The sequence below is a fragment of the Apostichopus japonicus genome, chromosome 21 (genome assembly GCF_037975245.1).
Source record: "Apostichopus japonicus isolate 1M-3 chromosome 21, ASM3797524v1, whole genome shotgun sequence".
NCBI lineage: Eukaryota > Metazoa > Echinodermata > Holothuroidea > Aspidochirotida > Stichopodidae > Apostichopus > Apostichopus japonicus.
This window is the reverse complement of record NC_092581.1, coordinates 4,294,045-4,307,450: the sequence shown is the minus strand read 5'-3', so window position 1 is coordinate 4,307,450 and position 13,406 is coordinate 4,294,045. Positions and strand designations below refer to the sequence as shown.

Below are 13,406 nucleotides of genomic sequence, written 5' to 3'. Positions count from 1 at the left end.
ACATATGTCAGTATAATTTTCAAACAACTTCTAGTACTAGTGTAATTAATGGTCACAGAACATGTTTTTGTGGCAGAAAATATTTCTGATGGTGAATTCCATCATTCCATCCATGTATGAGTTGTAGCAAGTGACCTCATTTCACAATGACGAGACAGGTCTTTCCTGGGTAAAATCAAGTCATCAAAAACACGTCACTGTATCAATCAAATGAGGCTAAACATGACAAATGTATTTGGGTTAGTTAAAGAAAAGTTAGTGACTCCAGTCAATGATTCATTAAAACGACAATACAGTGAACGTATACAATACAGTAATGTGAATCCCACCCTATTGTGGGTATGGGTGGTACGTGGGTGGATCAACATGATCCACCCTGCAGGCATGTATGATCTGTATGGAATGTAAACGAGGAGGGTGGAAACTTATTCAAATTATTCAAAATTGTAATCAAGTTTTACAACCTTTTATTGTTTGTAAAAAAACTTTTACATAGAAAATGCAAACAGACCTACAATAAAGTACACTAGTAACAATACTACTTAAGTACAAAACTCATGATCAAACAGAACTACTCATCATTGGAATGGTGCTTACTCAGTCTACATGTACAAATTAGGAGACAGATATGTTAATGAATATAATGAGGGTATTCATACAGTATATATATTTCACACTTTCAAAACCTTGTTGAAATTAAAATGCTTACAATTCAAGCAATGAAAACTGAAACACCAACTCGTAAGCAAGGTCTTTCATAATTAGAAAGTATCTAACAACATACAGTATCCGGAGAAGGCTGCATTCTCATCGTAAATACTTTTTATTCAAGAAAATATGATTACATGGCATACTGTACAAGGATATAAAAATGCCAACATTTACAAAAAAAACATTACAAACATTACATTACTGCTTGACATTTTAATTACAATGTAAATTTAATCATTTTTATCTGCCTGTTGACAAAAAAATATATTTATGTCGTCATAGGGATAAACCGAACATCCAGATTTAGAACAGGACATGGATATTTAAAAGTGTGGTACTATGCAGGCTTTAGTAAGGATAAGTTTATGCTGTCTTTAAGCTTGCACCAGTCCTTGCATACAGCCTACAGGTACACTTACATACCGTATTTAATTTACTGAATTATCATCAATATATATTCAATCAGAAGGAAAGTGACTCCGGCAATGACTGAAAAAAGACAGGTGAGTCGTGGGGCAGTATTAAATTGTTTTTGCCAAAATTGTAATAATTTAGGTAGAAAGTATTATCATCCATGTACACTGGCACGGTCAGAAAAAATGTTTTTTTCCCTGGAACATAAATCCGACAAAGTCGGATTTCCCGCGGAACGCATTGTAGGGGGTTGTCTGAGGGGGGATGTGCCCCCTCAGAAGCTGAAGCATTTTGAAAATTGAAGACCCAATTGACGCGATTTGGTGGCCCATTTTTACAGTGATTGCCAGTGTATTACACATGTGTTAAACCATGTTACGGTAGCACATGAGTCGTTTTGTTGCAACATGATTCCCGGTATCGTAACTACAACCGGTATTTTCATCAACTTTCGTCTATGGTTCAAAGCACTTAGTTACGAGACTGTCAATGTCATAAATTCAATATGCATAGCCTAGGCTACAGTATGTACATACTCTTACACGCACAGTTATAAAAAATATAAAAAATAACACGCTATATTAGGGCCGTTGTGTTTTAACATACACTTCCAAAAGAAAAGCACAAAACTTGGAAAAAAGCAACCCACACCATCCTTCATTCATACTCGACGTAAGATATTAGATTATCACGTTCGCACGTGGATTAAACTAGTAATCCGTACACAAAAAGAAATTGGGAGTTCCCCACTATTCCATGATATTGGAATAGGGCAACCCCTTCAAGTTCAAAAGTTCACAATGAAAAGTTTTTAGCTATCAACAAGTCAGTCACCACGTGTTTGGAACTTCAGACAATAACAATGTAACATAGGGGCTACGTAAATACGGGATTATGAACTACATACATAAGAATAGTACAGACTTATTCATATCGTTAATCGGCTGTTGTTTACTCCAGAAAATATACTTTCAATACGTACAATATCAATCTTTCGTACAAAAATCTTAAAAATTAAAAAAGTGGCGAAAGATAACTATAAATGACATCGTGGAACCCCCCGCATTAATAAACGAATCCATTTCACTACAGCATCAACTCTCAAGTACCGCACAGCAGTGTGTACAAGTACCGTACCCTAGGCTATAATAATATAGTCCCGTGCAAAGATGGATTTAAACTGGATATACTCCCTGCGGTTTTGGCTCAAAATTTATTAAATCGTTATAATTATTATAACAAAATGAGGTGAAATGCACAAGGGTAAGATTTTGTACATGGGAACCTTCACAATCATCGTTTGAAGGAAAAATAAATAACGAAAATGTCAGAATAACTTTGAAGACCCGTAACATGCTGAGCCCAAGTAACGTTCGATATTTGGTGTAGCCTAGGTCACGTAGTGCACGTAGGCCTATATTGACCCGCAGATAGTGACTGACGGTAAATCGGTAATAATAGAGTTTAATGTGCTAATTTAATGGTTCACATATGATGTTTTATTGTCGGACACGTCTTATTTCTTTTCATTTTTCCCTTTCCCATCTTTCTTTCTTTCTTTCTTCCTCCCTCTTCATGTTTTTGCTGTGTTTTTTTATTTTTTTTATCTCTGCTCCAAAATTTCCCGCGAGTGACGAAGATTTTTTTTTTTTTATCTCTGCTCCAAAATTTCCCGCGAGTGACTAAAATTTCCCGGGAACGAGGTTCCCGTGTTACCTCTTTTTCCTGGCCTGATATTATTGTACAGTACTAAAGTAATATGCGATTCGAGGTACAGTAGGTACAGTATTCAAGGAATGAGCACTTATATACAACAGGTCTGCAAGAGACATGACTATATATAATACTGTTTATAAAATAGTAAATACTATATATTAAAGTGTGGTTATCATGAAATAAAACATGCTCAAGAGCACTGTACAAATGAACCAATACCTGGAATATAAAATTACCAAACTTAAGAAAACCTAAAAGTAATAACAACAGCAATAAACAGTAAAAAATATGATATAAGACAGGGTTATAAACCACAATAAAGAACATAAAAAAATATAAATATAAATAAAATTGGGCACAGTAATGTGAATAAAACAATGACTAGATTGATTAATCAATCAAAATAACTACATCTATTATCTAATCTAATATCAAGCTGTTGAATCACATGTCCTCATCATATGACTCGTATTTGCATCCCTGAGGTAATATTGCAGTGTGACATGAATGATGAGTAATCTTGTGACTTGGAAATATGCCACTATATATAATCAAGATGTGGTTGAGGCCTACATGAGTCTGGTTTAATGAAACATACCTACAGTAACATATACTGTGTGCTACCTGTACTTGTGTTTTGTGAAATTTTGGATCCCGACTAACAGCTGGATATATTCTTATAACAGTTTTGTGCATTGAAAAATTTGAGAAACTTTGTGATGGACGAGATAACTGTACCTACTGGGAAATCAGCAAAGTAGTAAGTTACACAAACTGTATGTTCAGCTTTAATAAATCTATAGTAGTTCGCTTTTCACATTTGGTCACGTCGCCAAACATTCCAAGTATAAACTCATGAAAAGACTTTCAATTTTTTACCCAACCCAAGATAATGCAAAAATTTCGGTTTTGTTCTCCATCGAATGAAGGTTTAAATTTATATATACATAATGAACGGCGAAAAAATTAGTGAATTTGGTTCGAGTCATGAATAATTCATCACCTAGGCCTCTGCCAAAAGCATATGAGAAAAGTGTCACAGTTTTCAAATTACATTTTTAATAATTTGGAAATAAAAGTTGGCCTCTAGAGTCGATCTAGTGTACTAATTAATGTATCCCGTATTACAGGATTTTAATATGATCCACAAAAATAACAGACACAAAATCAACCAAAACATGCCTTAAAATGTTCTTCACAACATGCTGACTATTTCCTTTTTGTACTAGACTACTTATATACTTCAGGTTTGTCGTCATAGTGACTCATACCTTATTCTTCTTCTAATCCTGATATAGCATTTTATTTTCATAAAGCCAACATCATTTTCTAACCTTACAATTTTCCCCCAAGTAATTACTGTAGAATACAAGTACTGTACAGTGTACACTCTTGCACTCTTAACCTGCAGTAGGTGTAAAGTTATATGCAAAAAACTAACAAAACATCCTGTTTCATTGACCACGAGGGGGGAAAAAAGACCTAACTTGCGCAATATAAAGATAAACAGACGTTTGCCAAAACAAAAAAAACTTGTATTACTACAATACCGTACTATGTTTCAATTTCTGTACATGTTAGATAACAGAATGTAGCACTTCCCTCTTAATCTCCCCACAAGTTTTGCAAAAGAGAAAGCCAACAGTATATTGTATGACCATCATGAGATCCAACCCATTGTGATACCACGCAATAGGGAACTTCCCCTCTTTATACCATTGTACAGTGGTCACTATATCCTGTGCGGTGCTATAAAATATGTTCTTTATTCAGGGGCGTATCCAGGGGGGGGCGCAACAGGCGCGCGCCCCCCCTATTGGCCGTCACCAAAAAAAAAAAAGTTTAGCAAAAAAAAAAAAAAAAAAATTGATGACGACCTTTATGTGAGATGTCGGTGATCGCTCAACCCCCCCCCCCCCCCCGCTCCCGTATGCTTTATTTTTTGTTTGCCAAAAAAAGGTTCTGGCGAAGTTCGGCGGCATAATAGTTTTAGAAACATAGATGGTAATTGTGTTTGTATTATCACTATAAACACTAAATGACATGCCAGCCATACTAAATTGTGCATTTTGTGTCCATATTTACTGGAAATGTTGCTTATTATTAAGGTCGAAAAATGGATCACATATGGCCATGGGCGGCGATCCTGGGTGGAGGGGGGATATATCCCCCCATGAAAATGGGGGGGATGTAATGCACCATATCCCCCCCCCCCACCAAATGCCAGGGATAAGAATATTTTCATGCCTACATTTATGCATCTTCGTTAATGTACGGCTCTTTTTTAGCTTCATTTCTCGCCTACCATAAACGCAGTGCGATCTTTTCAAATAGAGCGTCTTTATAAAGCAAAAATAGTTGACTGTAGGCTTCATTGGCCCTATAACAACAAAATGTATTATTGCGCCCACGGTATTGATATAGTACATATATGCACCTTCATAGTATTCATATAGGCCCTATAGTAGGCCTACACACGTACATGTTCCCTCGAACAGCTGAGAATCTCATGTAACCAGGGTAATGCTTATTACACGTTTCACCTGGATGCCCTAGCAATCGGTACGTGGGAATGTAACTATGTGTAATTGTGTATTGCATGTGTATAGGCCTATAATAGCCTGCATGAGGCCATTTTCTTCATCGAATAATATAACAGAGCTCTCGAACATTCTAACGTTGCGCCTGAAACAAGATTGACAGGGGCAATTTTCCCAAAATAACACCCGAAATTAAAAAAAAAAGTATTTTGGATCCTGATTATGAGATATTTCGGACATGACATCCCTATTTTAAAGTTGGGTATATGCCGCTTGGAAACCTCGGGAAGTGCCGTTTCCGGCCATCTAGAGGGTTTGTTAATCCCAAAATTTTCTTGTACGCTTCGCGCCAACTCATGGTGGCGCTACGCTTAGATAGTCAACAAGGTCATATCCCCCCCCCACTCGGAAGTACGGATCGCCGCCCATGCATATGACACCATTTTGCATTTCAGCCCTTCTTTGAAAGCAAAAATTGTACACCCCTCCCCTTAGACCCATCCCCCAGGACGGCGATCATTCATGCCTGGCGCCCCCCCTATTGGAAAATCCTGGATACGCCCCTGCTTTATTAACGTATGGTACAAGGAAGTTGTAGCAAAAAATAAATATACTCTATTGCAATGTTCTTTTAATTAATTGCTCGCCAAACATCAATCGGGAAATATCGTAAATTATCTTGGACTGTACTGCAATGGGTTTGCAAAATTGTCAATGGCAAAAGAAATGAAATTTGTAGATCAGTAGGCTATCAGAACCAGTTGGGTTTCCATATTAGTTGTTCATAGACAGTAGTTAAAGTTCTGATTCTTAACTAGGCACAGTTGTAACTTTATGACAAACACTTGGGAAACATCTCCAAATGATTTTTTAGCCTGTATTCCCCTCTAACCCTCCGTATCTTGCCCAAAATCTACGTAATATTTCTGGTCATATATTTTGGATTCTACTGAGTGCCCAGTTTCCATACCTTTCTTCTTGATTGGTGGTCTATGTTTATACTTGATAGCACTCTGATATAATATGATAGACCTTCTGTTAATATGGCATGTTAACGGTCATCAGTATTACCTAACCCCCCACCCCCTCAACCCCTAAATAATGCTACAGTAGCAAGTCAGATAATGGTCACCTATGCTCAAATTTACATGTATACTGCCCCTATGTACAGTAGTTATCCACACTGAAGGTATCTAACTGTAATGGCTGGGACTAATTTCGAGGATCAGTTGCCTTTAGGAGTGAACTTGAAACCTTGTATTCATTTTAACACTTAAAATTGTGGCCAACACTGATTACCTTCAATTGAACTTTAATCCAGGTTGTGAAACAATTACTTGGAATTACTTCCTTGAACTGAGGAATTTACAGTATGGTAGGAAGTTACAGATAATTCAGCAGTTCAGTTGAGGTCTGACTGTCATCGGTATTGCCTAACCTTCCCCCCTCTCCTCCAATCCCCCAAATAAGCTAATGTAATGCAATTAATTCAGGATGTGAAACCCTTTATTTGGAAAGTCCGACAATTAGTTCCTTGAACTGAGTATTCTACATAGGAAGTACAGATAGTAACTTTAGCTTTCAGTTTAGAACTGACTGTGGAACAGCTTGCTTGTTAGCCGGGGTTACGAACAACTAAACACTTTTCCTGATTCCGTGGTATGGGCCACTACAGCATGTCTTGGATTTATATTGATATATCACAGTGTTGATGTTAACTTACAAAAGCAACTGTTGCTGGACATCGATTTTATGGTAAGATCAAATAAGAAGATCTGGGAGTTGTAACATAAAGCGGACACTTCCTGCATTCTTCGGAATAGGCACAGGGGGAGGAGAAGGGGGAGGGTAAGGGTGTTTAAATGACTTGTTTGGGGTGCAGATTTCCTTAACTTTATGTTAGACCTATAATATTTAGGTATCTTTAAGTATCTTCTATCTGACTCTCCATGAGTATGAATTATTATCATTGATGGAGAGCAAACTAACAGTAATTGGTCAGCTACCTCTGTCATGGCCAATTTCCTTTTTCATGAATGAATGCCAATTAATGGCATCTGTCTATATACTGTAGCTTTCTATATATCTGTCTGTCTGTCTGTCTATATATCTGTCTGTCTGTCTATATATCTGTCTGTCTATCTATCTTTCTAGCTATCTTTCTATCTGCCTATCATTTTTGTGTCATGTAATACTTTATAGAAGATTTTTGAAAGTCGATTTGGATCATCAAGGTGTTTTTACACTATCGGGGAATAATTTATAATCCAGTAACTCATCGCAAGATGGGGCAAATTGCTCGGTACGTGTGCAAAGATAATCATAGAGCTGTTTGTGTACATGCAGGAACCATCCGAGCCTATTAGCTACTATATATCAAATTTGAGCGCAATATCAAACCCTGCTATTTGATATGTACAATGACAGTAGACAAACCAGTCAGACTCGTATGCTCATGCCCATTGACTTCGTTTCTCTGACAAGGGCCAACCTTGATCTTCCCAATCTATGTGTCAAAAACATACGGATACCTATGTTTTGCCAAACTCTGAGCTCATTATTAGATGTTATACTAAAATTTCTAGTTTGAGAGTAACCTAAAGATTACCTCTCTTTACTTGTTCACTTGCGATTGGCTTGTTTTGTTAAGCGCCCGATTTGTGTCTGATTTGGCACTATATATTATAAAGTCCGATTTCTCATTCTTATCTGTTTATTTTGTATTATGTTAAGCACTGCATAAATTACAGTACAGAGACTGACGGGTAAGAACTGTACCAACTACCAAGATTACAATATTACAAGATCTCAAAGAGTAATTGCGATGGTTTGTTGTAACGTTTGTGATGAAATATGACCAAATCATCGATGATAATCATATGAAATGCTTTCAAATGCAACCATTATTTTTTCCACAAATTTATTATGGAAAGAGCCAAAGGTGGATATTAAAGCAGCCTTTCTTTCTTTGAAATTGAGATTTTTCGGTCATGTAGCAAGACTCCAGGAGGACGCTCCAGCAAAGGTTGCTTTGAGAGAAACACTGAGACATACTGCTAATCCAGTAGGAAGGCCCGTGACAACTTTGCTTGGAAATTTAAAGTCACAACTTAAGGACATTAATATTAACAATTTCGAGGAAGCAATAAACCTTGCGCAAGAACGTAATACGTGGCGGAGGTTAATCACTGAGCATGTCGGATAGACGAGACTCAACTTACTACTACTTCTACTAATTGGAAAAGTTTGGAATATTTTTAGACATTCCATCAGTTCGTTTGATATTGAAGTCTCACTTGGGGGTTTGGTATCACAAGTGGAAAAGCCGAGATGGAAAGCTTGATGATGTTACTGCTCATAGACATTCAATCATTTTGACATTGAAGTGGACCTGGGTTTGTTATCACAAGTGGCAGAGCCAAGATGGAGACCTTGATGATGTGAAAGCACACAAAATGAAGTTTAAAACAATTTTTGGAAGACTTGGAAATAATATTAGAGATTCGATCGGTTTGATATTGAAGTTGCACTCGTGTATGGTGTTCGGTTAAAACTACTTCTGCACCAACAGGAGTGTTGCTTAACATCAACTGATATTCAACAGTCTCAACCAATATCCTGCAAGTATCACCTTCGTAATTCACAGCAAATAAAAATACCCAAGAAGAAACTGCGATGAACTTTGTCAAAAGCAGGGAGAGAAACGCCAACAAACAGATCAGTTTTGTCGATTTTATAGGTTCGACTTGATCGCTTCACAAACTTCTAAACATCCCACGCCAGCAACTGAGTTGATTTTAAGGTTTTGACAATTAAACATGACTGCCTGTCCAAGATTTCAGTATCACAGGCATCTATATAGTCCACCGGCCTCTGGTTGATTGAAGTTCACAAAGCAACTAATGATAACCATCCAAAGTCTTACATAAATACCCTGAGCTTCGGTGCCATTTCTTCACATCATCGACGACGTGGCTATTATTAGAGGTCTTATCAACCATGGATGGAGATTGCAACCTACTTCCTTTATGTTGATGACAACCCATTTGAATATGTTTTCTTTAAGATCTCTTCAATGTAGATGACTACTTTTGGAAAGCACCATTCCAAACCAGCTAACCAAGAATTTACTGTTGGATGCAAAACCATGCTTACTTTGAGCATGGCCAAGTGAAGATGATTTCTGATCCTTCCAAATTCAGCAGAAAAATGACAAGATTCGATCAATCTCATCAAACTCCACTGTTTCATATTTCTCTTTACAAGGATTGTCATGGGGAACCGTTACGAGCATAATTAAAAAAGTACTCCACTGATTATATGAAACACTGATGAAACTGATGAAACACTGATGAAACTGATGAAACACTGATGAAACACTGATGAAACTGATGAAACACTGATAAGAGTATATATGTTTTTTATGTAACTTGTCATGCCCACCCACCAATTGCACAATTCAAGCAATCCCTCCTGTTGCACTACAGTACACCACAGCCACGTGTCCCCTGGGAGGACTTCCCATAGGGTGCAGCCACCAACCGGTGCAAGCACTACATTTACAAGTCCACTCCACAAGTCTCCATTTATACTCCTAGATTAAGAGAGGCCATGAAGGATTAAGTGCCTTGCCCCCCAGGGCAAGTACTGTGATGATCTGGTTGGGACTCGAACCTGCAATCCCTAAATCGCTTCTCGATTGCCTCAACCACAACACCCTCACTCTTATATACTATATGTTATGATTAACAATGCTGCCAATCAACTCAATAATTTGCATTGACTGCTCCATGCATGCAATCACGACACATTCATAACCTTCCGTCTTGTATCTTTTTTCCTTTTCGTTTCTTTCGTTATCTACAGCAACATTTTAATTGAGGATCATACTGTGCAATTGGTAGAGGGTTCCAAATAAAGGAACTCTTGTCTGTTCACTGATATCGATAAGGTAAGCCACTATTGATTCTAATAAGGTAAAATTCAATAAACCAAGTGACAAAAAAAACACATTCTGATTCTGTTTAGCATAAGGCAGAACCATGCTAGTCTCTTAACCAGTCACTTGTAATGAATGCCATGAAGCTAGAAATGGCACACCTGTATGGAACGCTAAAACCGACAAAAATGCAGAAAAGTGACCAATGACCACATAATGACTGAGAACAATTTAAGTCCTTATGCAGCACTAATAGCATCTCCAAATAATTACTCCACAAACTTACCAAGAACATTTTATTTACCATGCGATCCTCACACTGACACATAATGATCGCCAATACCGACAATATTCACAAGTCCTTATGTGGGGATTCGCATATCACCACATCAAGATGTTACTCCTTATGTGGGGATTCGCATATCGCCACATAAGGACTAACTTTGTTATCCCCACATAAGGACTAACTTTGTTAGTCCTTATGTGGCGTTATGCAAGTATCCACATAAGGACTAACGCAGTTTGTTAGTCCTGAAGTGGCGATTAGAGTATCCACATAAGGACTAACGCAGTTTGTTAGTCCTGATGTGGAGATTCGAGTATCCACATAAGGACTAACGCAGTTCATTAGTTCTGATGTGGTGATTTGGGAGTATCAACATACAGACTAAGGCAGTTCTTGCTAGGCCTATCTACAGCGTCACGCTAGTAGCTGTAAACTAATGACTGCATTGCATTCCCAATAATAGAGCGTATACAGTATTTGTAGTTACGCCCCTAAACCCACACTTTTTCTTGAATAGCCCCACCGCATAAATGATAAATGATCAACTAAGTTTTTTCTAAAAAGGAAAGTTTTCACATGTGTTTTGAATTCATTAATATTTATTGCACACTTGGCTAAGTTATCCAGTAAATCATTCCACAATGTTGCAGCTGAATAGATCAAATTGCCTGGTCCTGTAAGTAGATGTTCTGATAACGCGTTTAGTTAATAATGACTTGTTTTTCGGATCAAAGAGATCTAGTTGATTGATATTTGTGCACAAGATCTGTGAGGTAGATAGTGGCGGCTAAACCATTTAGAACCTTATAAGTATGTAAATGAATTTTGAAACTGGACCTGTAATGAACCGGAAGCCGATGCAAATGACGCAACACAGGCGTTATGTGCTCATATCTATGTGTGCTCATATCTATGTGTGCAACTGACAAGCTGTGCTGTGCAATTCTGAATGCGCTGAAGTCGATTAGTAAGCTTATATTAGGCAGACCATGTAATGTAGGGCATTACAGTACTCCAATTTTGATGTCACAAGGGTGTCAACCAATGTCTTACAAGCTTCATCAGTAATATATCCCCTGATTTTTCCAATATTACGGATGTGCTAATAACATGACCTCGAAAATGGAGTCTATTAGGTTTTGGATCGGAAGATTGTAATCAAGCTGCACACCCAAATTCCTCACCACGGAAACAGGACTTATGTCACTAGATCCCATTTTAATACAAATATTTTCAGAAGAATTGCCCTGAAACTTTGGCGTGAGTTCCGTTTTTTCCTGGAGTTAGTTTTACACAATTTGCGTGCATCCAATTGATTACATGATCAAATGGCATAGTTTACACATGAAACAATAAAGGAATGTTTTTCTTCCCCACTGTATGCCTATTGTCCTTTAACTTGAGCTATTAGTAGTCATTATAGCAAGGCTCTGATTGGCTGATAAGGCAACGTGTGACCACTTCCGACAATACGTTATGCACGAATACTTGTAAGTGATATGGCATGTTTGAAAGGTACACAGATAGTATGCTGTTGCTAGGTAACAGGGATCAGTGTCACTGTCAAGGACACCCTTCATACAAATTTACTAACAGTCAATGGAGGAGGCTGACTACACTTTACAATAAACCGAAAGTCAATGCACTTTTCCAATGATCCTCGGCTGACAAAATATTCAGAATGGATATTCCACACTTTGAAAACTCGATCCCCCAAGGCCCAACCTGGATAGTAGTTAAAAAATTGAGCAGACAAAAACAAGCTGTATGAAGTTCATCGTAGTACCGTCTATTTATTTAACTAAAGATGAATAAAGGGGGTTGACATTTACCGCTCGACATCTATTAGAAAATATAAAATAAAAATAAATAAAATTTACCTGTAGATTAAAAGGCACGTGACATTCAAACGGTTGAAAGACTTTGTTCATTACAGCACCGGTCTGTAAAAGTTCGGCAGCCCTGAAGGAAATGAAGGTGTTAAATGGTAAATGGTGTTACTGTATATGGTTAAATGGTATTAAATGGTGAATAAGTGAATTTGGGATATTAGGTCAATCAGTTTGACTGGGCACACCACAAGTCTGCGACCGTAAACGGCTTAAATGCTTCCAAATGCATTAAAAAAAAAATGCTTAAATGCAAATGCTTAAATGCATTGAACACTGCATGGGAAGTAGCTTGCCAATTTTGAAGGCATGCCAGATTTGGATACTGCTTCTACAGTTACCAGGACAATATAAACCCCAAAAAAGCTCTGTAATCAAAGATTTTGAAAGGGATGCCTTGCTACTGAAAACATTTTTCTATAATCATGTCGTTCATATCCATATCGTTAAAAAAAAAAAAAAAGTCCTGTATTTACTGCTTATAATTATGGAGATGCTCCCATAAGTCTGTACAGTCACCGATGTGTGCTGTGATGTAAAAAAAATGTAGCTATTGTTGTGAATTTCTGTGTTTTGACCTGAGTTCTTGAAAGCACTGTACATTTTGGAGGTAGTCAACCTTGTTTACCCCAAATGCTTTCATAACAACGCAACAAGTGCCATTGTACGGGGCAAAGGAACAGTGGTGTTTTGTGCCAAGGTCTACACATGTGATGTTTATATACTTTGTTCGATACTAGAATATCAGTACAATCTACGTGCATGAACTGTGTATCAAATTTCTTGGATTGTTGCCAAGAATTATTCAAGTACTCCTTGTGTCAGTGGGCTTTATTACAGGATCGATTGCATGTGTTATCTGTGTACAAACAACAGTATAAAGTCCAGTACAAGGCAAGCAGCTATTTGCT

The 13,406-nt window shown here is 37.5% G+C and overlaps 2 protein-coding genes across 6 annotated transcripts in view; one reads left to right on the top strand and one right to left on the bottom strand.

Annotated features, from left to right (window-relative positions):
- LOC139962443 (uncharacterized) overlaps nt 1-13,406 on the top strand; it is a 42,825-nt gene that overhangs the window by 4,658 nt on the left and 24,761 nt on the right. For 2 of the 3 annotated variants that reach the window (XM_071962396.1, XM_071962398.1), the window contains exon 2: nt 10,248-10,332. The gene's annotated coding sequence lies outside the window, so the exon portion shown is untranslated. Of the gene's footprint in view, nt 1-6,976; nt 7,137-10,247; nt 10,333-13,406 lie in introns of those variants that run through there. The other variant, XM_071962395.1, reaches the window with a different exon arrangement.
- LOC139962440 (uncharacterized) overlaps nt 1-13,406 on the bottom strand; it is a 73,865-nt gene that overhangs the window by 48,559 nt on the left and 11,900 nt on the right. For all 3 annotated transcript variants that reach the window (XM_071962390.1, XM_071962388.1, XM_071962389.1), the window contains exon 5: nt 12,487-12,568. In XM_071962390.1, the coding sequence (XP_071818491.1) occupies nt 12,487-12,568 (82 nt within the window). The remainder of the gene's footprint in view (nt 1-12,486; nt 12,569-13,406) is intronic.